We start from the raw sequence: 25,207 nt of genomic DNA on the forward strand, positions 1-25,207 counted from the left end.
AATAAGGTTCATACAATGTAATCGATTGATCAATATGTCTCTTAAATCTCTGTGAATTATCAGAGATTTGCTTCCTCTGCATGTTTTTGTTGGGAAAAAAACAGCTAAACCATAGAGTGTGCCACAGTCAGATTTTGCTGACTGCATCTCTGTGGTGTCATTTAACCTGTTCCTCTGTTCTTTTTATTTCCTGTAAATTGATAGCTAGATCTAGAGCCTTAATCTTTCCATTGAACTTTCCATTTTTGCAGATATGTTTTTGTTAACATATAATTAACATACAGTCATGTGCACAAATTTTAGATATTCGGTTAAATAAATTTTGATAATTGAATACATTCACATAAATGCCACCAAACAAAATTTAGAACATTTCCATCCAAAAGTGTTCCCTAGTCCATTCTCCTCCCCACTTCCCATGCAACCTGTTTCTGATTTCCATCACCACAGGTTAGTTTTGTTTGCTCTTGGATCTCATGTAAATGGAATAGTATGGTAGATACTTTTTTTGTGTCAGACTTCTTTTTTTAGATAACATTTTTGAAATTTATCCATGTTGTTCTGCAAACCTATTTATGTTTTTTTATTTCCAAATATCCTTGTTGTTTTTCTCTGAATGTTTGTTTTATAGCACCTGTTCTTAATTTCATGATGCAATATCTTTTCTTAAATCTCAAAAGCATATTAATTATAAAAATCTTTTAAAAACGTTCTCTTCTACTTTCTACATTGTTCCTGTTTCCTGCAAGTTTCTTATTCTGCTCATTTTGGTGTTGTCTTTTATTTTGGAGAGATTTTGAAATGAGAAATGATCTGTAACTATCTGTTCATATTTAAGAGTGCAACACTAAAAGCTAACAAGAAACTTGTCAATGGATGGGCTTCGCCGTAGTGTGAACCTGCCAAACCATTTCAATGGGGACCTCACCCCTGAGTATCTGTAGACCTTTTGTTAGTCTTCTCAATTTCCTTATAGAGATTCTCCAATATTCCACCGGAGAGGGGTCAGCCTGCTTACCCTCATTCTGGGAACTGAGGTGGGGCAGGGGCTGAGGGTCTTCCTGTATGTAGTATTTCACTGTCCATAACTCTCAGTTGGGCTATATGTTCCTAGGTCCACATTCTTTCTGGTTCAAACTCTTCTGCTGGGGTGGGAGAAGCACAAAGAAAGACTGTAAACAATACCTAGCTGCAGTTCAGACAGTGGCAATTGGTAAGTTCTTCTCAGCAATATTTATTGTGAACTTGCTCCGTGGGTGGCACCCTTCCAATGAGCAGATTTCAGAGGTGAGTGACTTTAAGGATTAAAATCGCTTATTAGGATACCAGATAAACATCGGTTGCTTAGTAGAAAGTGTAAGGTGAAAATGGAGAACATGCCTTTTTCTTAAAAAAAAAAGATCATGAGACACATACTGGGAGAAAAATTGGAAATAATAACGGACAATATTAACTGAGTGCTTAGTACATGCTCAATATTTTCTCAAGTGCTTTATATAAACTTCTTGTTTAATCTTCATGATAACTCTATGAGACACAGATTACTTTATCTCCCATTTTGCAGATTAGAAAACTGAACCACAGAGAGGTTAAGTCTTGCCCAAGGTCAGCCACCGAAGAGTCACACACAGGTCTGCACTTTGAACCACTACATGACACTGCCTCCAAGGAAATAAGTGAAGTGGCTTTTTCTTACCCCTCCAAGTCTCCTTCGGGATTTATTTTCCTCCCCTGAGAGTCCCCTCCTTCTCTCTTCCCATTTGCCAAGAACTAAGTCATTATCTTTTTCCTACCCCTCCTTCCCAGTAAGTTCTCCTTTCTTTGCCTGTATCTCTGCTCATCAGATGCTGGCTGAGCTGCTCTACATTATGGAGGTTGCTGAGAGGTGGGGACCAGACCCTGAGCCATATTCTAGGATCGCTTTGCTCCCTCTCCAAGAAAATAAATGAAGAATTGGCCACCGCCTTTACTGTACTATAGTCTCTTGGTGTAGTGGAAAAAGTATGAGACAGCACGCAGGTTAGCCTGGGATTCATTCCAAATAATATTCAGGACTAAATTTACCTCTTGGCCCTAAAGACAGAAAACGTTGGTGATTTTGAAGGGCACCACCTCCTTGAAGAGTAGAGGTATTTCACAGAGGAGAATGGAATTAGAGGCACACGCCAGAGTCTAAGTACCCAAATTCCATCGCAGCCTCCAGCTGAAAAAATTAATTGCCTGGCCTTCATGCCATTTGTCTTCTTCATGTGAACTGCCTCCTCAGAGTGGGGTGGGAGGAGGAAACGGGCCAAGCAGCATGGGGCAGGGTCCAACCACGCTGACCTCTCTTGGCTCTGTTCAACTCCTGCAGTTACAAAGGGCCCCCGCACATCAGTCTCTGTGCCATCAAAATAGTCGCTTTCAGTTTGTGTGACCAGAACTGTCATTGCCAAGGCTGTAAGGATTACCCAAGTGTCGGCAGTGACAGAACTCTTAGTGGAGGCTTTTGTGTGTGGTTTGTCTTTTATTTTATTATTATTATTTTTTTGGCTTCATTTTGTTTTGCTTTTGGTTTTGTAGTGCCCTTTGGCGAACCCACGTGGTCAACACCTGGTCAGGCAAAACACAGCATACCCAGCATTGCAGAGCCTTAAGTATCAGACCTCACAGGGTTTAGGAAGCCAGGTATGGCTGTCCACTTCCCCACTATGCCCCAGGGGACAGCAAGAAGTTCATCTACCACAGTCATTGTACATGGATTGCTTAGTCCCATCAGAACCACAAGTCACCTACAAGTGTCCAGGCTTTGAGGAAGGTAGACACTCTAAGGTGGGGTCAAGATCAGAGCCAGCCTGTTAGGACCTGTGCAGACACCCCCATAGCTCTAGCTGTTGGATGCTGGTTTCCACTGACCATGTAGCTGTTGTCACTCTCATCCCCCGGGGCCTGGGGGCTGAGCGGCAGGGCCAGGGCTGGGTGGATTCTGCCTGGGAGTAGTCCCAGTTTGGCTCTGGGCAGCCTAGACTGTGACCTCTGGCAGGGATGAGAACCGGGAGGGGCCTTTCAGTGGGTCTCGGAGGGTACGATTCACATCTTAATAGTTTTACATGTCCACGAGAAAATGCGTGTGTGTGTGTGTGTGTGTGTGTGTGTGTGTGTGTGCGCGCGCGCGCGCGCGCGCGCGTAGGTCCTTCAAGGTCAGGAGGAAACCTTTAGCTCCAGTTGAATCTGAACAGTTGGCAACTTTAAATTCCATCATTAGGAGGAATGCGGGTGCTGTGCCCCTGGTGTGGTCAGGCCAGGCTGGATTTGATGATCGGGCGGGGAGAAACACAGAAAAGGAAGCTCTCTGAGTTTCTCGGCGGTGGCGGCGGCGGCGGTCGCCCAGCAAACTGGCGAGAGGAGCAAGAAATTGCCCGCGGATGTCTCTTCCCCCCAGCTCATCACAAACCAGATCCACTCGACAGCACAATCCAAACAGAAGAGGGAATCAGAATGTACATCTTTTGTTTGCCGTGGCAGGAGAACTGTTGAGCAGAGGAAAAAAACAAGCTGAGCTTAGCGCTATCAGCTGTTTCCTGGGGCTCGCTCCTTCCTTCCTCCGAGGGGGGCCTGGCCGCTTTGTTCTCGTTCCCAGCTGCTCCTCTGCTCCTTTAAGCGGTGGCCTTTGCAGACCTCGGAGGAATGCGGCCCTAGACCCCAGGGGACTTAGCTCGGAGGCTCCGCCCACGTTCTCGGCCCAAGGCTGCAGCCTCGGGAGCCCGGCTCACCCGGGCCTCCGTTTTTGCTCCTCGACCCGCCCGCAGGTCGCTGTTCGCCACTTCCTGGCTGAGGAGCACAAGCCACACCAGCGGAGGCTGCCTGCTCTTTCTGACACTCCTGGGAGAACACCCGTTTCAGAGAGCCCCAACGGAGGATCCCCAAAAAGGGTCCCAGCGATCATGCCTTTCTAGCTACACAGCCCGATGCCGGTCTGCTGGGGTTCAGATTCCAGCTCCACCAATTATCTCACAGGACTGTGATGAAGATGAAAGTGACAAGACGCACTGAGTGCTTCCCCCAAGCCTGGCATAGAGCAGACCCGCAAGAGGTTAGCAAGGATGGTCATCGAGCCCGGTTTCTGGTTGTCTCAGACATGGTAGCTACATAGGAAGAAAAACCCGGAAGCCTCTAAGACACCATCACATTGAAAAACGGGCCTGGCTTCCACTGGACTGTGTTCTTTGTTGGTTTCATGTTCTGTGAACCTATCTAGCACCCATGGTGCCTCCAAGATGCCCAAAATCAAACCACAAGTGAAGTTCTACCTGGCTGTGAGGAAGCGAGGTAACTGTGTGTGCCTGCTCGGCTCAGCACCGGGGTGAGCTGTGCCCTCACCCACTGCCCGTCTGGTGGAGCTTTGGGCTCCTCCTGGCTCCCTGTGCCTCTCAGAGAACAAAGCACAGCTGCACAGGTCACCTGAGCAGCTACAGTGCCTGCTGGATGAGGCAGAAACAATGCGACAGTGAAGATTGTGACAGAGGGGCTGGTGCTTGGCTTCTTGGAGAATAATCAGAGCAGTCATTTTTTGATTCCCTACCAAGTAGCTGACCTTCTGCTAGACATTTAATCTCATGTTGCTTAATCTCATCAAGCCTAAGAGGCAGGTGGTATTAACCAGGCTCAGAGAAGAGGCATGACTTGCCTGGGGTCAAGTGCAGTGCTATGGCCAGCCTGAGTGGCATTTAGAAGAAGGCACTCTGCATGGCTTAGAACGCGGAGCATGTTGGCCTTTAGTCCCTCACTGTCCCCGTAGTTGGTGACCCCTGTGAGGGGTCAGCCCATGCGTCTGTATACAGCAGCCATAGTAAGTAGCAGAGCCGGCATTGGCATGCTCACGCTCCTTCCATCTCGTGATCCTGTGGATATTTCATCAACCGCATTTCATCTAACTTCTGGTCCCTTGATCACACCATGTTGCATGACAGCCCCTTTCTGCTGCACCTTGCAGGCCTCCTGGCTCTCTTTCTCCTCACCCCCACAACTCATAAGACAATGTGCTGGCCCACAGAGTTCCCAGATCCTCTGCTTCACACCCCTCCTGTTTACCTTCTTCCTGACTATCTTTCACAAGGCTCATTTTGTCACCTCCCTGCCTGAAAACCTTCAGGGCTACCCAACACCCTTGGCATCTGTTACATCCTCTAGTTGTATCTTTTGTCACCCCTCACACCCTGTGACTCCATACCCTAGGCAGCTGCAGAGCCACTCTGTTCTGTGACTGAACTCCTTCTCCCATCCTGTGACTACCTCGGCCTGGGTTTTTAACTGTGGCACTACTGACATTGTGGGCCAGATCATTCTTAGTGGGGGAGGAGGACTGTGCTGGACATTATAAGACGTTGGCTGCATCCCTGGCCTCTACCCACTAGATACCAGTAGCAATTCTCCAGTCGAAAGTCCCCTGGGAACCCCAATCCCCCTCAGTTGAGGACTATTGGCCTATGCTTATCCCTTTTCCTGGCCTACTCTCTTTCCTCTCACCTGTCCAGCTTCTGTTTGCTTGTAAGTCTTGACATTTCCTCCTGGAAGCCCTTCCTGACCCCATGATCCCCTGCCAAGCTGGCTGCCCTTTCTAGGATCCCAATTTAGACAGCCCTGACCATACTGCATTGTCACTGACCTTTTACTTATGGGTATCTTCCCTAGCGTAGGGCTTCACGAAGACAGGCATTCATTTGCCTGATTCCCTGTTAGACTCAGGGCCCAAGTCTGTACCTGCAACAAAACTTTCCCTAATAAATCATCCCGGACCCCTCTCTCTTTACCCCATATCCAAGCCATCACTGAAGCCTCTTCCCAAATCTCTTCCCAGTCCATCCACTGTGCTCTGACTCTACCCCCACTCTCCCTTTTGTGGGCTGAGCTGCCATCATCTCTCACCTGGATGACAAATGACCACAATCAATCTGAATCCCCTTTGATCTGTTCTTATTTATGATAGAGTAATTTTTTTCAAAACAGAATTCTGAGCACGTTGCCCCTTTGTTAAATCCTTTCAAAGGCTTTCCCGGTGCTTTTAAGCAAAACGAAACAAAGCAAAACAAATCAAACAAACAAAAAAAGAGTCCTTTACATGGCCCATAATGCCAGGTTTGGTGTGGCCCCTGCTCCCTCTGCAGCTTCGCTCGAACCATATTTCCTCTTGTTTTGTGCTTTTTACTTCCTGGCCTTTCGTTTCCCCCAAAGCAACAGGTACTTTGCACTGGCTGTTCTCATCGCCTGACATGTTCTGCCCCTCCTGGGGTGGATCCTGGCATACTCTGCCCAGATCTCCTATTCAGGGTCTTGGCCTCCACTCCCTGGCTGCTGGGACCAGGACCAGCCAGTGCAATCAAACAGGGCCCTGTAGTCAAACCTGTGCTGTTTGAAGGGAGTCTGGACACATTTTTGAATTTGGATTTTGTAAGTTGAGTCCAATGAGACAATGGAGTACGTGCCTAGGTCTTGGAGCCTTGGTTCACACCCATGGAGTCCTATCTCTGGTCACCTTCCTGCCTCCCAGTGATGGGTTCTTAGCTATCTACTCCCCTATCTCTGCTCAGCAACTGTTGCTACCCTCTGCCTCCAATGGGGGCCTGAACTCGTGTGCAGAGAGGGCTGGGTCAGGCATGTACCAGTTGCAGGATGGGGCCCTAGATGTCTGTTAGGGTCTCCACTCACACCCTGTGTATCTCTAAGCTTGAGGGAGTATGATATTAAATAGCAAATTAAAACAAAACAACCCCCTCCCCCAAAAAAATCCCACCATGACTGAATGAAAGACTGAACATGGAAGAAAAGAGAAAACTTTTTCCTGATATTTGAATAAGGGGCTGCACATTTTCATCTCACCATAAGCCCTGAAAATTATGCAGCCAGCCCTGGCTGGGACCATTGACTGCTGATGGCTCACAGCTGCACCCCATTCTGGAAATTGCCCTCTGCAGCAGGGAACTGTCTTGCCCAAGCTGCTCCCTCTGGCAGCTGGAGGGATACAAAAACTTGGACCCCACTTAGATTTGGGACAACTCTGAGAGCCATCCCAATTCCCAAGCTTGCTGAAGGACTGCCTGAGATCTTAGTTCTACCTCATCGAGGGTCAGCTTCTCTCCCTGCCTAATCCTGCCTTCCTCATGCATGAATCTCATAGGCGTGCACCCTAATACACCTTCCACATGTAAATCTGTCTCAAAGTCTCTTTCCAGGGAACCAGTCTAAGACACCACCGCAACTGCTTTGCTGAGTGAATTCGTATCTACTTTCTGATATCAAGTAAGTTGTATTTCCCTATGGTTAACTCTGATCCTCACATGTTAAGTCAAATCCTCCTTGGAAAGCCCCATGTACCACATCTTCACAGCATCCATCATAATTGAAATTTTACATTAATTCGAATGATTATTAAGTTTTATTTCTCTCATTAGACTGTAAACTCCACGTGGGAAGGAAACCACGTCCATTTCTTTGCTCATCATTCTATCCTTCATGTTTAGCACAGTCCTGGGAAACGGTCAATCAATATGTATTGAATGAGTGAGTGAATAAATGAATGACTGCCTTTTGAATGAAGGAATGTTAAAAATAATCCCAAGACTGTTATGAAGGTTTTTGAATGCCCTTAATAGTGGTAAGTACTTTGAGAATGGATTTGAAGGTTTTGTAGTGATCAAAAATTACTAGGAACTACATTTAGTTAATGATAGTGGTTATAATTTAAGTGGAGATCAACCTGTGACCATGAAGTAAGCAGAATGCCTCTCCTACGGGCTCTTAAACTGTTACTCAAAAGTAAATTCTCAAAGAGAAAAGATTTTGGAGCCGGGTCATAATGGTTATGATGTATGTAGGTGTTAATTTCTGATAAAACACATTTAAAGATCTTTTAAACATCACTTATTCGGTGCATTACATTCAGTATAACACAAGCTTCAAAATAAATAAAATGCCCAATCTCTGTCATGCATTATCCCTCTAAATGTAAGGAGTTGGTCAGAGTCTTCAAGGCAGCACGAGGTAACCAAATATGTCACAGGCTTTTGGGTGAGTCACTGTTCTAACTTCATTCCCACTCCTGACAAAAGAGCAAGTTGCAAAGACTCATGTGTCATAAAATCTGGAGGTCACTGTTCTTCACATAGAATGCTAAATTTGAAAAGTCCCAGCATGAACCCCCCTGCCCAACATTCTTATTCTATTTTCCTCAAGTCTCTAAAAAGTGATACGAGTTTGTTTTATTGTGTGCATGTAGATGCCAGCTGAGAACAGGCTGGAGTGCTTATCACATTCAGTAAAAGGGAATGGAGACAGTGGCTGGGACCGCGTTTGATGACATTGTGCCTAGTGTGTCGTGGGAGGCCGGCTCTCAGACGCTGGTCACGTCATTCTCTGTAGGTGGGGGTTGCTCTGCAAATGAAGTCTTAACTCTGCCAGTGATTCAGCAAGTCTTGTGGTTGGTGTCTGTGCCAGACCAGACTGAGGAAGACATGCTAATGCCATCATACGTACTTATTGTTTTGAGTTTTACTGAGTAGAGAGCCTTTTATAGTATTAAAATTTGTAGGCCACATCTGCCCTGTGTGGGAACTTAAGGTGGCATCAAAACTGTAAGTGCCGTTGAATCTGACATAACTGATTCTTATCACATACTAGCAATATGACTTTGGATGGGTAACTTAACCTCTCTGAGTCTCAATTTCTCCATCTGTAAAATGGAACTAATCCTAGTCCTACCTCATAGAATATTTCTGTGAAGGATCTAGATCCCATTACCCTGTTACTGGGGTCAGAAAGCTTCTGAACTTTTCAAGCCATTGAGGTAACAGTAGCTATTAGAGGCATCCACAGTTTTTGTATTACTGTTTATTTTCCATTCTTTTCCATTCTGGTTTTCTTCTGTAAAACACATTCCTCTGCTGTCAGTCCGTGAGATCTAGATGGGACAGACCTTCCCCCGGCTCCTGGAGATAGCAGTGACCTTGTCCTAGCCTAGTGGAATGGGTTGTGGTTGGGCATGTGACCTGCATTGTCCATCGAGAGTCTTCCCTGGCAATTGTGAAGGAACCGTTTGTAAAGAAGTGTTTCCTTTCCCTGGGAGTTGCTCACTTGGTAGGATGTGTGGACCTGCTGGTGGCCTCTATGTGGGGAGCACCTGCCTGAGAGTCAGGCCAACACTGATGAGAGCAGAGCTGAGAAACAGAGGGAGAGATTTCCAGGGACACTGCTCAGACGTCTGGGTCAGGCCAAGCCTCTGGGCTTCTAAGTTATGTAAACCATTAATTTCATTTTCTTAAGTAACTTCATTTTGTCCCACAAGAACCCTGAGTGATAGTCCAGTAAATCATCGTAACTTATTCCATATGTCCATCTTTTGAGTTTACAAGTGTTTTCCTCCAAATAATTCAAATACTATCTCATAGACTCATAAAATCTTAGAGATTAAAGAGGTCCCGGGGCCTGCCTGAGATGGCAGACACAATGAATCAGTGAGAGAGCTGGGACAGCAACCCAGGCTTTCTGCCTCCTAGGCCAGCACTCTGAAGTGTCCTTGCCACTTCTCGCATGTCTGCTCCAGTCCTTCCAAACCTGGGCAGGGACGCCTTGCACCTTTCCTCCCCTGAGGTGCTTCCCTTAGTCACCACATTCTAAGAGTGGCTCTGTGCCTCCCTTTCCCCTCCACGGAGGGCAGCCATACCTTAAGAGAAGTAAGTACAGACATGGGTCTTGATGGAAGCTGGGTGAGAGGCCAGGGGGTTGAGCTCTGGACCTAAGACTATTCAGAGCCAAGGGCGCTACCTCAACCTTCATTACCTCCCGTGCAGATCATTTACAGTAACTCCTTGTGGGTCCTTCTTTCTCTCCAATCCTAGTCTCTTTCTCCTTCAGTCTATCTCATATAGTGTCAGAGTCATCTTCTTAAAGAATCCCTCTGGTCATGCTACTTTCCTGTTGAAAAACCTTCGATGGCTTCCTACTGTCTGTGGAACAATTGTCCAAAGAACTTCACCTAGTGTCTCCCCCCAGTAGCCTGAAAGGGCCTGTGCCCCGCCAGGGAGGCCCAGCTCCTACCTAGAGAAGAGTTACCCACTTGGAAGAGTCACACCCAGAGTTTCAAACTCTATTACAGCCTCGAATTCTATTGTAATAGGTGGCATTCTGAGCCCTGTTGGAAAGGAAAACAGTGTCCCTCTAACAATGTTTAGCATCTTGCTATCTTCTCCATTAATTTGGATGCTGTCATTCAAAAAATCTTTCCCCTAGCTACCTTCCTTTATTAACGACTTGTATGAGATTTCCCTTGCTGTGTAACAGATTACCACAGACTTAGTAGCTTAAAACAACACCCATGTATTAGCTCTAAGTTCTGAAGGTTAGAAGTTTGGCACAGCATGGTGGGCTCCTTCGGTCAGGATCTTACAAGGCCAAAGCCAAGATGTCTGGTGGGCTGCATTCTCATCTGGAGCTCAGGATCCTATTCCAGATGCATGTGGTTATGGCAGAATTCAGTTCATTGTGATTGCAGGACTGAAGTCCCTATCAGCCAGAGGCAGCTCTCAGCTCCTTGCCACGTGGCTCTCTCCATCTTCAAAGCCAGCAGTGGTACAATGAAGCCCTCTCATGCTTTGCATTTCTAACTTCTGCTGTCTCTGACCTCCACACTCATATTTAAAGGACTGGTTTGATTAGGTCGGACCCACATGGATAATTTATTTCTCTTTTGATTCACTCAAAGTCATCTGGTTAGTAGCCTTAATTATGTCTTCAAAATCTATTTTGCCTTGTGATGTAATATAATCATGGGAGTGAAATCTCATCATATTCACAGGCTTTGCCCAGACTCAAGGGGAGGAAATCATACAAGGGCAAGGGTCATTGGAAGTCATCTTAGAATTCTGCCTACCACACCATTTCAACAGTTATTCTCTAGTTTTAATTCCTGTGTGAATTAATAAGCTGAAGCAGATTTCCTTATCCTTATCAATATTTTTTTCCCTGTGGGCTGGTATGACAGTTGGTGTCAGCTCACTCGATACCTAACATCACTCCCTTTTTATCCTCTCCATCCCCTACACCAGAGGCTGTAAAATGAAAAACTTTATTTTTCAGGCTCCCTTGCAGCTAGAGGTAGACATGTGGCATGGTCCTGGACAATGGGGTCTAAGACTAAGTCTGTTGACATTACTTCTCTTTCCCCCTTTCTTTCATCCTGGAATGTGGACTTGATATTTGGGGTAACAAAAGCCATCTTGTGACAACAAAGAAAAGGCCAGGAGATTTTTATAGAGACTTTGGCCCTGGACGGTTGAGAATCTGTTGGTATTCTGTTACATGTAGTAGGAGACAATTCTGACTTACACAAGACTGAATGAGTAGCTGAATGAGAATAATCTAGCCAATGCTCCAGAGCTATGATGCTTTAACTTTTTATAAAGGGCTGCACAGAGTCAATGCAGATATCAACTTTTAGCATCAGAGTGATCTTTCTTTTGCACCTTCTTCATAATATTGACAGTAATTCTTTATATAGTATGCTGGCATTAAAACAATGTTAGTGGTTACAGAAGCCTTGTAAAGATGTCATTTTTTATTTCTTCTGTGAAATGTGAATATAATGACCTTAAAATCCAATTGGGGGCCTACTTATATATAAGTATTTCTTACTTAAACAGGAAACCGAGGGGCTTTCCTTAGATCTGCAGAGGGGTCAACAGTAAAGGAGGAGGCTTTCTTTTCTTCTGTCTTTATTTTTATGGCTTCCAGTCTTGCTCTCTGACTCTTCCTCCCACCCCCCAAACCCTCCTGAGGTCCCCTGGGCTTCAGTGGCAGGCCTGGGGACCAAGGAATAAAACTTCTTAGATGGGGCAAATGGTCTAAACCCTGAAGTTTGGTCTCATGGGACAGAGAGGGACTAAGGAAAGGAAGAAGGGCCAAAGGTCTCTAGGCAGTAAACTTCTCCCCCAAGTGTATCCATTACAGTGGATGTTATCAAGGAGGCACAGAAAGCTTCCTGAGGTTCCAACAAGAACTGGAGAGCTGGACCCAGGAGCCACCGAAGGAACTATACTTAAACATTCTCTTGGCCCATGAACAGAGCTGGAGGGAGATCGAGAAAGGATTTCTAAGAGAGATCCAAAGCCATGCGTCTCCTAAGCCTCCAGCAAGGTGGAGATATATCACCAGTTAGCATGACATGTGCATATGGGACTCAGAAGGAACCTTTCTACTCTGCATAATTGACAATATAAATTCAAAACCCTGAAGTAATGCGCTTTGGGGGTTTTTTGGTTTGTGTGTGTGTGTGTGTGCGCGTGCGCGTGTGCACCTGCGCGTGTGCACACGCACGCACACATAGACAGACATGGATTCATGATTTTTTATTGCCATAGCAAGGTCCCAAGCAGGCAAACACCGCCTCCTCCCCTGACCATCCCTCCTCCCCTGACCATCGCTCCTCCCCTGACCATCCTTCCTCCCTGACCATCCCTCCTCCCCATCCACTTAGGTAGTGTTCCCGAAGGCCTCCATTCCATCCCACCTCTTTCTTGGTTTCTCCTCCATCATTCTTTTTGGTTTGTGTGTGTGTGTGTGTGTGTGTGTGTGCGCGCGCGTGCGCGTGTGCGCACACACGCACACATAGACAGACATGGATTCATGATTTTTTATTGCCATAGCAAGGTCCCAAGCAGGCAAACACTGCCTCCTCCCCTGACCATCCCTCCTCCCCGACCATCCCTCCTCCGATCTCAAGAGTTTGAGTTTAGACCTTGAAAATTGCTCTTACCGAGGACACTGTGGTTTCCTCGCCTCCTCCCCTGACCATCCCTCCTCCCCTGACCATCGCTCCTCCCCTGACCATCCTTCCTCCCTGACCATCCCTCCTCCCCATCCACTTAGGTAGTGTTCCCGAAGGCCTCCATTCCATCCCACCTCTTTCTTGGTTTCTCCTCCATCATTCACCATCTTTCCTTCCAAAAGAACCAGCATTTTCTCTCCTGATTCTCACCTCAGCATCTAAACCCGCTCCACCTCCCCACCTTAAAACGCCACCCTTCTCCCCGCGGTCCCCTCCAGCGACAAGCCTCCCTCCTTTCTTGGTTTCACTCTCTCCTTCCAGGTCAGTCCGATCTCAAGAGTTTGAGTTTAGACCCTGAAAATTGCTCTTACCGAGGACACTGTGGTTTCCTAGTTGCCAAACCCCACAGACTGTGTGACCTCCGCGGCATTCGACAGCATTGACCGCTCTCCTTCCTGAATCCCCCTCTCCTCTGACTGCTCTGGCAGAGGTGGCCAGTCCCCTGCTCTTGCTTTCTTCTTCCTTACTAACTAGAACTCCCCTCTACCCCTCCAAAAATAGAAATACATTTACCAGCTTTCCTCGCAGATAGGAATGGCAAGATAACAATTCTAGCCAAGGAGATTGAAATGGAGGCTGTCAGATAAGGCCTCCAGGAAAGCTCCTTAAATAGAGGCGTACTTAGCTGCTGTGTGCACACCCATTTACTTCTGACCCTTCCTCCTTTCCCCTCCATGGAACATGGACCTGGTGGCTGGGGCTAGAGCAGCCATCCTATATCCCATAGAAAAGGCCCAAATCACAGAGATGTTGCTCCCATCATCCTGTAGCTGCTGAGCTCATACCGGCTACTGGTTATCTCTATACTACTTGTTACATAAGAAAAAATAGCCCATCTCTTATTTAATTCATTGTTATTTGGGTTTTGTATCACGTGCTACTGAAATCAACTCTTAACCGATACAGCTCCCAAGACGATGCCACTCCTGCTTTTAATGTCTTAAACCTCTTCAAGGCCCCTCTTCATCGACAGTCCCTACATGTTGATACTCCTCAGTGTCTGTCCCCAGTCCACTTCTCTCGCTATTTCTCAAATGTCTCAGTGGGCACTCAATGGTGCTCAAGCCATGGTGACTCTAAGTCCGTGTGTCAAGCCTAGACCTTTGTTCGCAACATCAGACATACAGGTCTAATTGTGCAGGGAACATCTCTTCCCGCCTGTCACACAGGAGCCTTAGATGCAATTCAATCACATTTGAACTTAGCAGCATTCTCACAGTTCTGCTCCTTCTTCTGGTCACTGGAGCTACAGACCCTCGCTGTCCCTCACCCTCATACCCAGGTGTTCCTGAAGTTCCAAGGGTCTCTTCCCAACAGTTTCAATTTGCTCCTACTTCTTCAACCCTACTGGCTTAAGCAGGCCCCATCATCTCTTCCTGGGCCACTACATTTAGGCTCCTAACTTATTTCTCTGCCTCCCCTCTATCTTCCAAATCGGTCTTTTAAACTTGCAAATTGACTCATGTCATTCCCCTTCTTAACACACACACTTCTCAATGGCTCCTTGACTCCCACAATAAAGCACGCCGATGCCCTTGCATGATCTGAGCCCCACATATTTTGTCGAAACTCTTTACTTTACAGCTGCAGACAACCAACTGCAGTTTCCCAAACATGCCACGATTTTTCTCACTTCCTTGCCTGACTGTTCTCTCTGCCTTGTAAACTGGAAACTGTGCAAAAATAAAGTTTTAAGTGCCTGTTTAAGTACGTTCTCATCTTCCTGGGGAGCCTCCCACCTTTGTGTACAGAAACTCAGTGGTGAAGACCTGTCGGAATGCCAGAAATTTTGTACTGTTCACTTAACAAAATTGCTTAATTTCTCTTTTCAATCAAAGAATTTTCTGCAAGCCACTTTGAACCAAATTGATCATAAACATCAGTTGCCTTGGTTCTCGTCTATATATTTTCACTTCAAATTTCACCTTTATCTAAAGTAAAACATTGTCCCATTCCACACTCAATGGGCAAGGACATATTTACTTTAACTTGTTAAGAGTCAGGAGTTTCTTCTTTTTCCTTTGTCCCATCCTGTTAAAGTTTATCTGTGAGGACCCTGGAATTTCAGGGTTCAGCCCCTTCATTTTCCAGAAGAGGAAACCAAGGCTCTATTGATTCAAGAACACAGCACCGGGGAGGTGGTTATTGGTGGAATGTACCCAGGCCCTCATTATGGATTCGGCACAGACCATCTCCAAGTCACAAAAAAGGCTCCCCTCTGCCTCCAACGAGAGGAGAGCTAAGTAGCCCCCAAATAGCCAGTTAAGCTAATCCGCTTACGCCACTCCACTTACGGCAAGACGACAGACAATATAAGGGCTTTAGGAGAAAGGAACTTAGAAGAATTAAGTTCAAGGCTCTGTTTGTCCTGGGAATAGGACAGCCTTCTCCCCTCCTCTCCGACTCTGTGCCCCGCCCTTGGGGCACATGGGAAGCCACTCACCCTCTGGGTGACAGGCTTGCCATCCTGGATCTGCACAGCCAACCCCAAGTCGGACAGCCGGCAGTTGCCTTGGTCGTCTAGAAGCACGTTCTCAGGCTTCAGGTCCCGGTAGACGATGCCAAGGGAGTGCAGGTGCAGCACTGCACAGGTCATCTGGGCCGAGTAGAAGACCACCCTGCTCATGGCTAGGCCCCGCGCGCCCACGCTGTAGATGTGGAACTTGAGGTCTCCCCCGTTCATCAGGCTCATGACCAGGCAGAGGTGGGTCTTGCTCTCAAAGGCATAGGCCAGAGAGACGATGAAAGGGCTGCTCACCCGCTCCAAGATTTCCTTTTCCGAGAGAGCCATTTTCTCGCCATTTTTCTTCTTCAGCCGCTTCTTGTCCAGTTTCTTGCAGGCATACATCTTGCCAGTGTTTTTCACCTGGACAGCACATACCTTAAAGGAGAGAAAGAAAGGGAGATGAAGAGGTTGAAGTAGAAAGCATTGAGAGAGGAGGGAGGGAGGACGACATGAAAGGTGGAAGGGCGAGAATCAGCCAAAGCGAAAAGATGGCAGGCGTCTGAGGACAGAGGAGCTGTAACTAAGAAGAGTTCTTCGAGAAACAGCTGGGACCACGAGGAGGTGCTACTTCACTCCACGAGTGGGCCATAGTATTAAAAAAAAAAAAAATAGGGGGGAAATAACAAAATGTGAAGACGTTGGAATCCTTGTGCGTTGCTGGTGGAAACATAAAAATGTAGAAAAGTTTGGCGGTTCTTCAAAAAGTTAAACGTATGACTCGGTGATTCCACTCCTAGACGTATACAAAACGAATACTTGTACATGCATGTTCAGAGCGGCATTCTTCACCAGAGCCAAAAGGTGGAAACAACCCAAGTGTCCATCAACGGATGAATGAATAAATGAAATGTAGTGTACCCAGACAGTAGCATATTATTATTCAGCCCTAAAAAGGAATGAAGTACTGATACCTGCTACGATGTGAATGAACCTCCAAAACGTTATGCTCGGTGAAAGAAGCCAAACACGAAAGGTCACATATTATGATTCCATTGACACGAGACATTAGAATAGACAGATCCATAAAGAGAGAAAGCAGACCAGTGGTTGCCAGGGGCTGGGAGGAGGGGAGGATGGGGAGTAACTGTTAATGGGTCCAAGAGTGACGAAAATATCTCGGAACTAGATAGAGGGGATGGTTACACAACATCGTAATGTACTAAATGCTACTTAACTTTAAAATGGTTAATGGTTAATTTTTACGTTATGTAAATTTTACCTCAAAAACTTTTTTGCTACTTAAAAAAAGGAGCTGAGCACAGTAGTGGTTCAAAACAAATCCTCAGCTTTACGTCAAGATGAGTGTTTTCTTAAGGAAATGAAGTTTTTCTCCAATTATTTCCATTACCACAATTAAGGGGCAAGGGGTGCTCCCATTACATGGTGCTATCATTCTCCAAAGTGTCCAGGGCATTTCCGTGTGGTCCCAATGTCCACCCATGATCAAGATTCTTGGCCAGTTCCACATTCTGTTTGTCTTTCCTACGCCATTCTCATTTTACTTCACATGGCGATGAAAAGAAGATGTGAGAGCGACCTAGGAACTCTCCACGTGTGGCCCTGAAATGAGTTTTAAGGAAGTGCCCTTACGATTAAAAAAAAAATGACAAAACAAAACCCTTTTTGGCGGCCGTATCCTTCGTCTTCCAGCTTGACTATTCTGAGACACTTACCTCCCCAAAACCACCTTTTCCCAGCACCCGGAACTCAGTGAAGTACTTGTCTGACACCGGTTGCATCTCAAAGACTTTCCACTGCAGAAACTTGTCATAGAAGGGACTGGCCAGGAAATCCCGGAAGGGCTGGTCCTGCAAGAAGGCCATGGCCTCGGCTTTGGCCAGTGCCACAAGGGCTGCTCTCTCTTCCTCACTGGTGGCTGCTTGGCACTTGGTGGCCAAAGCTGGGCTGAGGAAAGGGAATGCGTTCCCTGGGGCAGGAGCAGCCGCACAAGCGGTCACCAGTCCCTGCAACGTGCTGCTCTTGGCGGGGCCCTCCTCAGCTAGCTCCCAGCTCTGCACCTCCTCGAGAAAGGCCACCGCCTCTTGGTACGGGGCCACTGTGGCTAGAAAGTCCCGGAAAAGGCGGCGGCCGATGGGCTGCTGCTCGCACAGGCTGTCGAAGTCCGGGGGCAGGTCCTGGCGGAGCTGGGCGCAGCACTGTGGCCCGGGCAGCACCAGGCTCCGGCGCCTCCGCTGCAGCTCCCTGCTGTCTCCGTCGGAGGTCTTCCGGGCCTGTAGGTAGGCTGTGTTGGCGATCAGGTTGTCCAGGCCCCCCATGTCCACCATGGCTGAGCACGGGGCGCGCTCCCCAAGAAGAGAAGAGGAAGGATGGAGGGCTGCAAGGGCACTCGATCAGGTCTGGGGGCCAGCGGGCCGGTTTTGGTTCCGAGGTTCAATAACTACAGGGAATTTGCAGTGAGGCCGTCCGTCTGCCGGTGGAACTGGTGGGGGCTGCAGAAAGAGGTTTCTCTTGTAAGAAGCTTTGCTGGCTATGTATAGCCCGCCAGGAAGGGCACGTCACAGGTCACCTCCCATCCTCAGAGGTGGCAGCAGCCTGAAACACCTTCAGGGGCTCGCTCCTTGGTCATCATTGGGCCTTTCTCCACAAACACCTGCTCCCTGAATAGACAGCTACCAATTTCCAAAGGAAGGGAGTCAGAATGAGGTGGTATGTTATTTGTTGCTGACACCAATGTTTTAAACTGTTTCTAATTTTACATGTTTCCTAGCAGGCTCCAGCTCTGTGAACTCCCAGGAATGACAGGTCAGGAAGAGGAGCTGTGAGAAGCCAGAGAGATTTTTCCTCCGGGTGTCTAGCAGCCTGAAGCAGAGCAGATTACAGAAGGAGATGCTCTGAACTCTTAAGTCCTGAGACTTTTCTCAGAGGCCGTAAGAGGCTCAAGTTGTGGCCCTCAGGTGGGCTGTGGCTCTCCCATAACCACTGCACCCTGAACAGCCTACAGTGATTGTCCAGCCATGGCTTTCTTAGTTCTGACGAGTCTGTAACCTAAAGCACAGGGATTAAAATGGAGCGGGGGTCACCTTGACTTCAGACATCCCATGAAGAGACACGAGCGGGAAAAGCAGACCACTTCGCATGTGGGATTGAGACTGTTCCAGGGGCACAATCTGAATGTGAAGGAGCCTTGAACTGAGACCCAGAGCAGTAAAGTTTCAAGGTGGCCCCTCCACATCTTTGCCCACGCTCCTTCATGAACCCAGGAAACTTCCCTCCACCGAGCTCACTCAGAGCTGCCCCAGACCACGATCTCATAAAGAACAGCAATTGGTTTAGACAGAGATCAGGCTAAGAACCTCTGTTCCAAAAATAACATGTGTGTCCTACAGGGAAAGAATACTCAGGCTTTTTCTTCACAAAGCAAGTCTAAGGCAACTTGAAAACAAAGTCATTCAGTATTATGCCAGAGTGTTTAAAAGGGGGTGTGTGTGTGTTTGTGTGTGTGCGCGCGCGCGCGTGTGTGTGTGTGTGTGTGTGTGTGTGTGTGTGTGAGAGAGAGTGGGGGGAAGGGGAGGGGGGACGAGAGAGAGACAGAGAGAGAGAGAGAAAGAGTCAGGGGGAGGAGAGAGAGAAAGAGAAGAAGGAGGAGGAGGAGGAGGAGGAGGAGGGGAAAATAGCTGGTTAGTATTTTTCCAAACAAACAACTTCTAGCACACACTCTATCAAAACATCGTCATGACTGCCTCCGTCTGCATGGCAGAGCCTGCCGACTGTTCCCCAGAGCAGATACACACTTGGCCTCACGCTACCAAGAATTATGTAATGAACTCGTGGGTGCCCTTTGGCTCTGCACCGCTGCACTGAAAACCGTCCCTCCAATGGTAGAGATGGGTGATCTGCATGAGTGACCACTGCTCGGAACCGTGCCAGATGCTTTGAAGCCCACACAATAAATGCTGGTATTTTTTTTTAAAATTTGGTCTTGATATGTCATCCCAGGTCCACGTTTCTGAGCAGTGAAAAATCAGTCTGAGAATCTTTCCTGAGGAGGACATGCCTTTTCCTGCCGTTCTTATGAAGACAGTGGCAGGCTAACAGGGCAGAACTTTGAGCAAACGGTAGACTTGTCATCACATAGATATTTAACCTTGTCACTGAAAAACAAATGCTTTTCATTGATGAATATGCTACAAACTGCTTGATTCCACTCGCACTGATACTTTCTTTTGTTTCTAAGTAATCACTTAACCCAGTTCTTTCCAATAGATATATGCAAAGTCACAGATGGAATGTAAGATTTTCTAGTAGCCACATTAAAAAGGAAAAAAAAAGAAACAAGTGAAATTAACTTTAATAATATATTTTATTTAGCCCAATATGTGCAAATTTATCAGTTCAATATGCAATTGATAGAAAAGTTGCTAATGTGATATTTTACAACCTGTTTTGTGTCCTGAGTTTTCGGAATCTGCTTTGTATTTTATCCTTACCATACATCTTAATTTAAACTAACCACGTTTCAAATGCTCAGTAGCCACATGCGGCCAGTAACTATCTTTATTGAACAGCATAGACTTAACCCTTCTTAAGTCGCATTGTCATTCATAAATAAGAGGAAGTTTTTCTTATTTTGTTTGTTTTCTAATCAGTAACAGCATAGATCATCTGGGTAGAAAACCTCACTCTCTTAGTAATTAAAAATGATCTGACTGATGAGAACAGAATGTAGATAATATTTGAACACAAAATTTAGAGGTTACAAAATGACTATATTTTGCCTTCTGGCAATTTAAAACAGAGTATCATTCCTTTTTAAGGTTTACCCACCTGAAAAATAAAAGGGGTCTATTTAAAATGGAACACTTTATGTGATTGCTAACAATTAGGATCTAGGTCCTAACTTAATGAAACAGTAATTGAAGATCCAATTAAAGATCAGCGCTGAATTTGTAGCTTAGAAGCAAAGGAAAGTGCTGGGCACTTTCAGGGTACAGCCCACCACTGGGGAAATGTACCAGAAATTTTGGATTGGAGATGTGGCCCAAAGGTTATGAGCACTAACTCCGGCACTGCTTGGGAAAGCTGAGTCCTGTCTCTAACAAGTCCTGGCTATGTGTCCTTCAGCAGGTTACTTAACTTCTCTGAGCCTCAGTCTCATTAACTAAAATCAGAGATAACAAATGTTGATTCTCGAGTGAGTTCTTGAGAGAAGTCAATGCTGAATAGTGTCTGGCACAAGGAAGTGATCAAAAGTATTAGCTTTTAAATGATGACTATCAATCATCAAAACCTGATCGAAAATTATGCTTTTCTGATGTGCAGACTGCAGGCGGGAATGACCTCAGCAGTGTGAAAGTAGTAAGCTCCCTCCTGTCCAATGTCTGCCTGCCTTAGAGCGGCCAACTCAGGGTTTCACATGTACTTGGAAAGCCGTGAGGTCTGGCAGAACTGGAAGACAGGCAGATTGGATTAATCTTCATGCAAAATTTCTAACAACAAACTATAGCAACTAAATGGTTTACTATATTCTGCCACACACACATAAAAGATTAAAATCTGTCATGTGAATAGAGGAGATATTTCATTTCAAAAGAAAAATCAACTTTTATGATAGAAGACAACAAAAATAGTTTAGTATCTTTTATGACTAATTTTGTTACCAAGAGAAAAGGAAAAAAAATGTTCTTTATCTGGGTGTTCCACTACATTTAGTGACATGTAGTTTAAAGCATTATTTATCATGTGTATGTCCTTAAAGTTTAGAAGGTACCGATATCATACAACAGTTGAAACAAAAAGAAGACACACAAAATTTAGGTTAATGATTATTAATAGGATATGCTTCATTTGCTTTTCTTTCTTAATTTTTTAATTTTGAAAGTACATCCTAGGAAAAGGAAAATAGGAAAGCGAGATTTCTAGCAAGAGCATGACCTTCCTTTACAATGTACAACTCTCTGCGTGGTATAATCGCACATCTATTTGATGATCAAAAATTAGAAAATAATATAACTCAATATTATATGGTCTCAGAAACAGATCATATTTTGAGCAATGGAAGTTCTGAAGCAGACTAATTTATTAGCATTAGGCCATCCAAAGAACCTAGATTATTCTTCAACTTCTGATTTAAATCCTTCCATAGTAAAGATTTTGCTTTTTTCTTTCAGTGTAAGCCTTCTACTGAAAGGGAAAACAAAGGGTCTTTATTTTTCTCACAGCAGACCACACTTTATATTTTAATAATTTGAAGAAAGCGAGGCTATCTTGTTGGTTATAAGTTACTAAATACTAAACAGAGAAGAGGTGGAGCTAGATGAATTTTAGACTATTATTTCGATGTGGTCACAGAATTTTCTCATAAAAATTTAATTTTCAGGCGCTTTTATCTTTTCTGTTGAAATACTGAATAGTAAGATGATGGTCCTGCTGGATTTTCTTCAACAGAGTTTTAGAGACAATTGAGGTTTTCTTAATGAAATGAGAAAGGAGTGATATACAAGGCATTTTCAAAGAACTAAGTACAAAAACCAACAGGAAAAAATATCACCATTTTATCTTACCAATTTTAGAGTCTTTTTGTTCTGGAAAATCTCAAACATATACAAAAGTAGAGAGAATAGTAAAATGAACTTAAGCAATACAAATTGCTCAATGTTATTAGCAGCATCATTAACATTTTGCCAATTTTCGTTCACTTTCATTCACCTCCCCATTTTAAAAAAAAAAAAACTTAGTTTTTTAAGAGCAGTTTTCGATTCACAGCAAAATTGTGGGGAGGATACAGAAATTTCTCACATATTCCGTGTCCCCAACACATGCACAGCTTCCCCCATTATCAACATGCCCCCCGCCACCAGAGTGGTGCATTTATTACAATTAATGAATCTTCACTAATACATCAAAATCTCCCAGTCTATAGTTTACATTAGAGTTTCCCCCATCCTTCTTTTTGCTGGAATATTTTAAAGAAAATTTCATGTTATTACATCTGTAAATACTTGGTATATTACATATATGCATTTATATTATAGATTTATATTTTATGTAATATAAACAGGGATTGGTGAAACAACTCAGAGATTAGCTCTAGCAAAAGCTACTTCTACCCCTAAGACTAGAGAGACAACAGGAGGACAAGGTGTGTTACTGGGGCCCATAAGCCACAAACGCCCAGTGGATCACGGGCCCTCATGGGGTTGTAAGCGGGTTGAGTGATATGTTCAAGTCCTAAACGCCTGTGAATGTGACCTTTTTTGGAAATAGAAACTTTACAGATGTAATCAAGTTAAAATGAAGTCATACGAGATTAAGGGGGGCCCTAAAGCCAATGACCGGGGTCTTTATAAGAAAAGGAGAGATACATTTGGATGCAGAGACATGGAAGGGACACACAGAGAGAAAGTGATGTGAAGAGGGCGTGGAGGAACGTGAAGGATTGTGACAAGCTCCCGAAGTCAGGAGAGAGGCATCGAGCGAATTTTCCCTCAGAGGCTTCAGATCAGAGAAGGGCAAAGTCAGAGGAAGTAACTGAGGACAAACAGGCCAATGATCAGCATAAGCGTCATGACATTATCGCCCCTAACACAATTACCAGTAATTCCTTAATACGATCTAATACCTAGAAATAAACTTTTATGCATTAAGCCTTGAGATTATTACCCAGCCCAGTTTAGCTTATCCTAAAATTGTTTATTAGCATGTAAGTATTACTACTTGATCTTGGCCAAGTGCTATCTGAACACATCCGTACATGTATACATTCGTTTAGAATACTGAGTGAGCACCTATTATGTGCCAGAGATCACAACCAGGTCTTAGGGGTACATCGACAAATAAAGTCTCTGCCACCTACCTTATTTCTTCTTTCCTTCAACATGTGATTATTGAGGTCTACCACCTGCTTGGCACTGTGCTGGGGCTGTGGCCACAGTGGGGGGCCAAAAGCAGGCATGGTCTCTGCCCTCCACATGAAAGACAAAATTAACCATGTGATTTTTCATTTGTGTGAAGTGACCGGGTGGAGAGTTATGTGATACCACGGCAGGGAATGACAGTTAAATCAGCTGGGCGGATTCTGGAAGGCTGAGCTTTGTTCTGAAGGAAGAGTAGGGAGGGGAGGAACATTTCTGGGAGAAGGACTGAAAAAAGCCCACGCGACACCAAAGACCAGTGTCGTTTGAGTGTCAAGAATGAGGAAGAGCCGTCCTCTTTGAGTTCCAACCTACTGTGTGGCCACGTGGCTAAGTGCACCAAGGAGGTTGGAATTGTGGATAAATAAAGGACCTATTATGGCACCTCCCTCGGGAACATGGTGAAGAAAATTGAAATCAGCCAGCGCACTAAGTATATTTGCTCCTTCTGCAGCAAAACCAAGATGAAGAGAGGAGCTGTGTGGACCTGGCACTCTGGTTCCTGCATGAAAACAGTAGCCAGTGGTGCCTGGACCTGCTATACCACTTCTGCTGTCACAGTAAAGTCTGTCATCAGAAGACTGAAGGAATTGAAAGACTAGTAGAAGCTCCACAATTTGAAACATTGCTAGCCTATAATAAATGGGTTAATTTATGTAACCCCCCTCCCAAAAAAAATAAGGGGAGAGGCATGTGGTACCAGGTGAGGCTGCAGGGACAGCAAGGAGTCAAACCATCCTTTTAAGGATTTGGTCCCTGTCCTAAGAAGAATGGGAACCCACCAGAGTATTTATCCATATACCATGATTATATTTGTGTTTTCAAAAAGATCCCACTGGCTTTTGTGTGGTGAAGAATGGGAACAGGGAGTCCAGGGGTGAGCAACTGCTGCAGCTCGGTGAGTAGCGATGCTGGCGGTAGAGAAAGAACAAAGCAGATGAGTCTCAACCTATTCAGAAGGAAACACAGACAAGAGATGGTGAGATGGAGGGTAAACAAGGAGAGGAAGGGGTGACTCCAGGGTGCCTGCTTGATGGAACTGGACAGATAGTTATACCACTCGTAGAGATAGGGAAAACCTGGAATGAGGCTTGGTTTGAGTTCAGTTTGAGACAAACTGGAGTTTGGGGTGCCCATGAGACAGCTAAGTGGAGATGTCAGGTGGGCAGTTGCATATGAGCATCTGGACTTCAGAAGAGAAGTCTCGGGGGAGATGGTCACTTGCAAGCCATAGTGGTATAGGCGATAACTGATCAGGTATTGAAGAACCCATCCAGGGAGTAAGTGAGACTCAAAGAGGGACAAAGACTGAGCCCTGAAGATCTTTGGTATTTGGCAGTCAGAGAGGAGGATGAGCCTGAGGTGGGGTCTGAGAAGGAACAGCCAGAGAAGCCAAGGAAAGAGATGGGAAGGGTGGCGCCACAAAAGCCAAGGTGAGAGTGGCTAACTCCGTTAAATCCTGCTGAGAGCTCGAGAAGATGAGGGCAAAGAAACGATGTTTAAAGTTTCTTGTCTTTATCGTGAATCAAATTAATAAATATTGAACCTTAGGATTCATGATCTGGCATAACATAAACATCTTCCTCTCTAAACAAGACTCTGATTGTTTTAATAATGACTAACTACACACCCATAACAGAGGATATTCTTCTTAAACAAGGAGTCACAGTAGCTGAGAGAGAAAAGTTAAGTAATAGATAGACATAATAGATAGACATATTTGGAAAAAATAAAAAATACTTCCTGAATAGAGGTTCCATGTGGAAATGAATTATGGCAGATATACCAAAGAAAATGAATTGTAAATGTTCACACAATGAGATTTAAAAAATATATTAAACAACTCTCCAGAAAGTAAGAGATTTTATTAAAGAAGACTAAGAGATTATTAGAGAAGACCAAACAATATAATGCTAACAACAACGACAAAGAGCAAAGCAAAATAGTTCGTGAAACATATATTTGACATGTAGGGAA

General features: G+C 45.3%; 1 protein-coding gene and 1 pseudogene across 1 annotated transcript in view; one reads left to right on the plus strand and one right to left on the minus strand.

Moving 5' to 3' along the window:
- Positions 1-17,692, minus strand: part of GRK7 (G protein-coupled receptor kinase 7) — a 28,421-nt gene extending 10,729 nt beyond the window's left edge. The window contains exons 1-2 of the mRNA XM_006907183.1: positions 17,033-17,692; positions 15,297-15,734 (exon numbers count right to left, since the gene is read on the minus strand). Coding sequence (XP_006907245.1) covers positions 15,297-15,734; positions 17,033-17,644 — 1,050 coding nt within the window. The 5' untranslated portion in view covers positions 17,645-17,692. The remainder of the gene's footprint in view (positions 1-15,296; positions 15,735-17,032) is intronic.
- Positions 17,693-19,052: 1,360 nt separating this feature from the next.
- On the plus strand, positions 19,053-23,891 carry LOC102898905 (annotated as a pseudogene).
- The last annotated feature ends 1,316 nt before the right edge of the window (positions 23,892-25,207 follow it).

Source organism: Pteropus alecto, unplaced genomic scaffold (assembly GCF_000325575.1).
Source record: "Pteropus alecto unplaced genomic scaffold, ASM32557v1 scaffold92, whole genome shotgun sequence".
Lineage (NCBI taxonomy): Eukaryota > Metazoa > Chordata > Mammalia > Chiroptera > Pteropodidae > Pteropus > Pteropus alecto.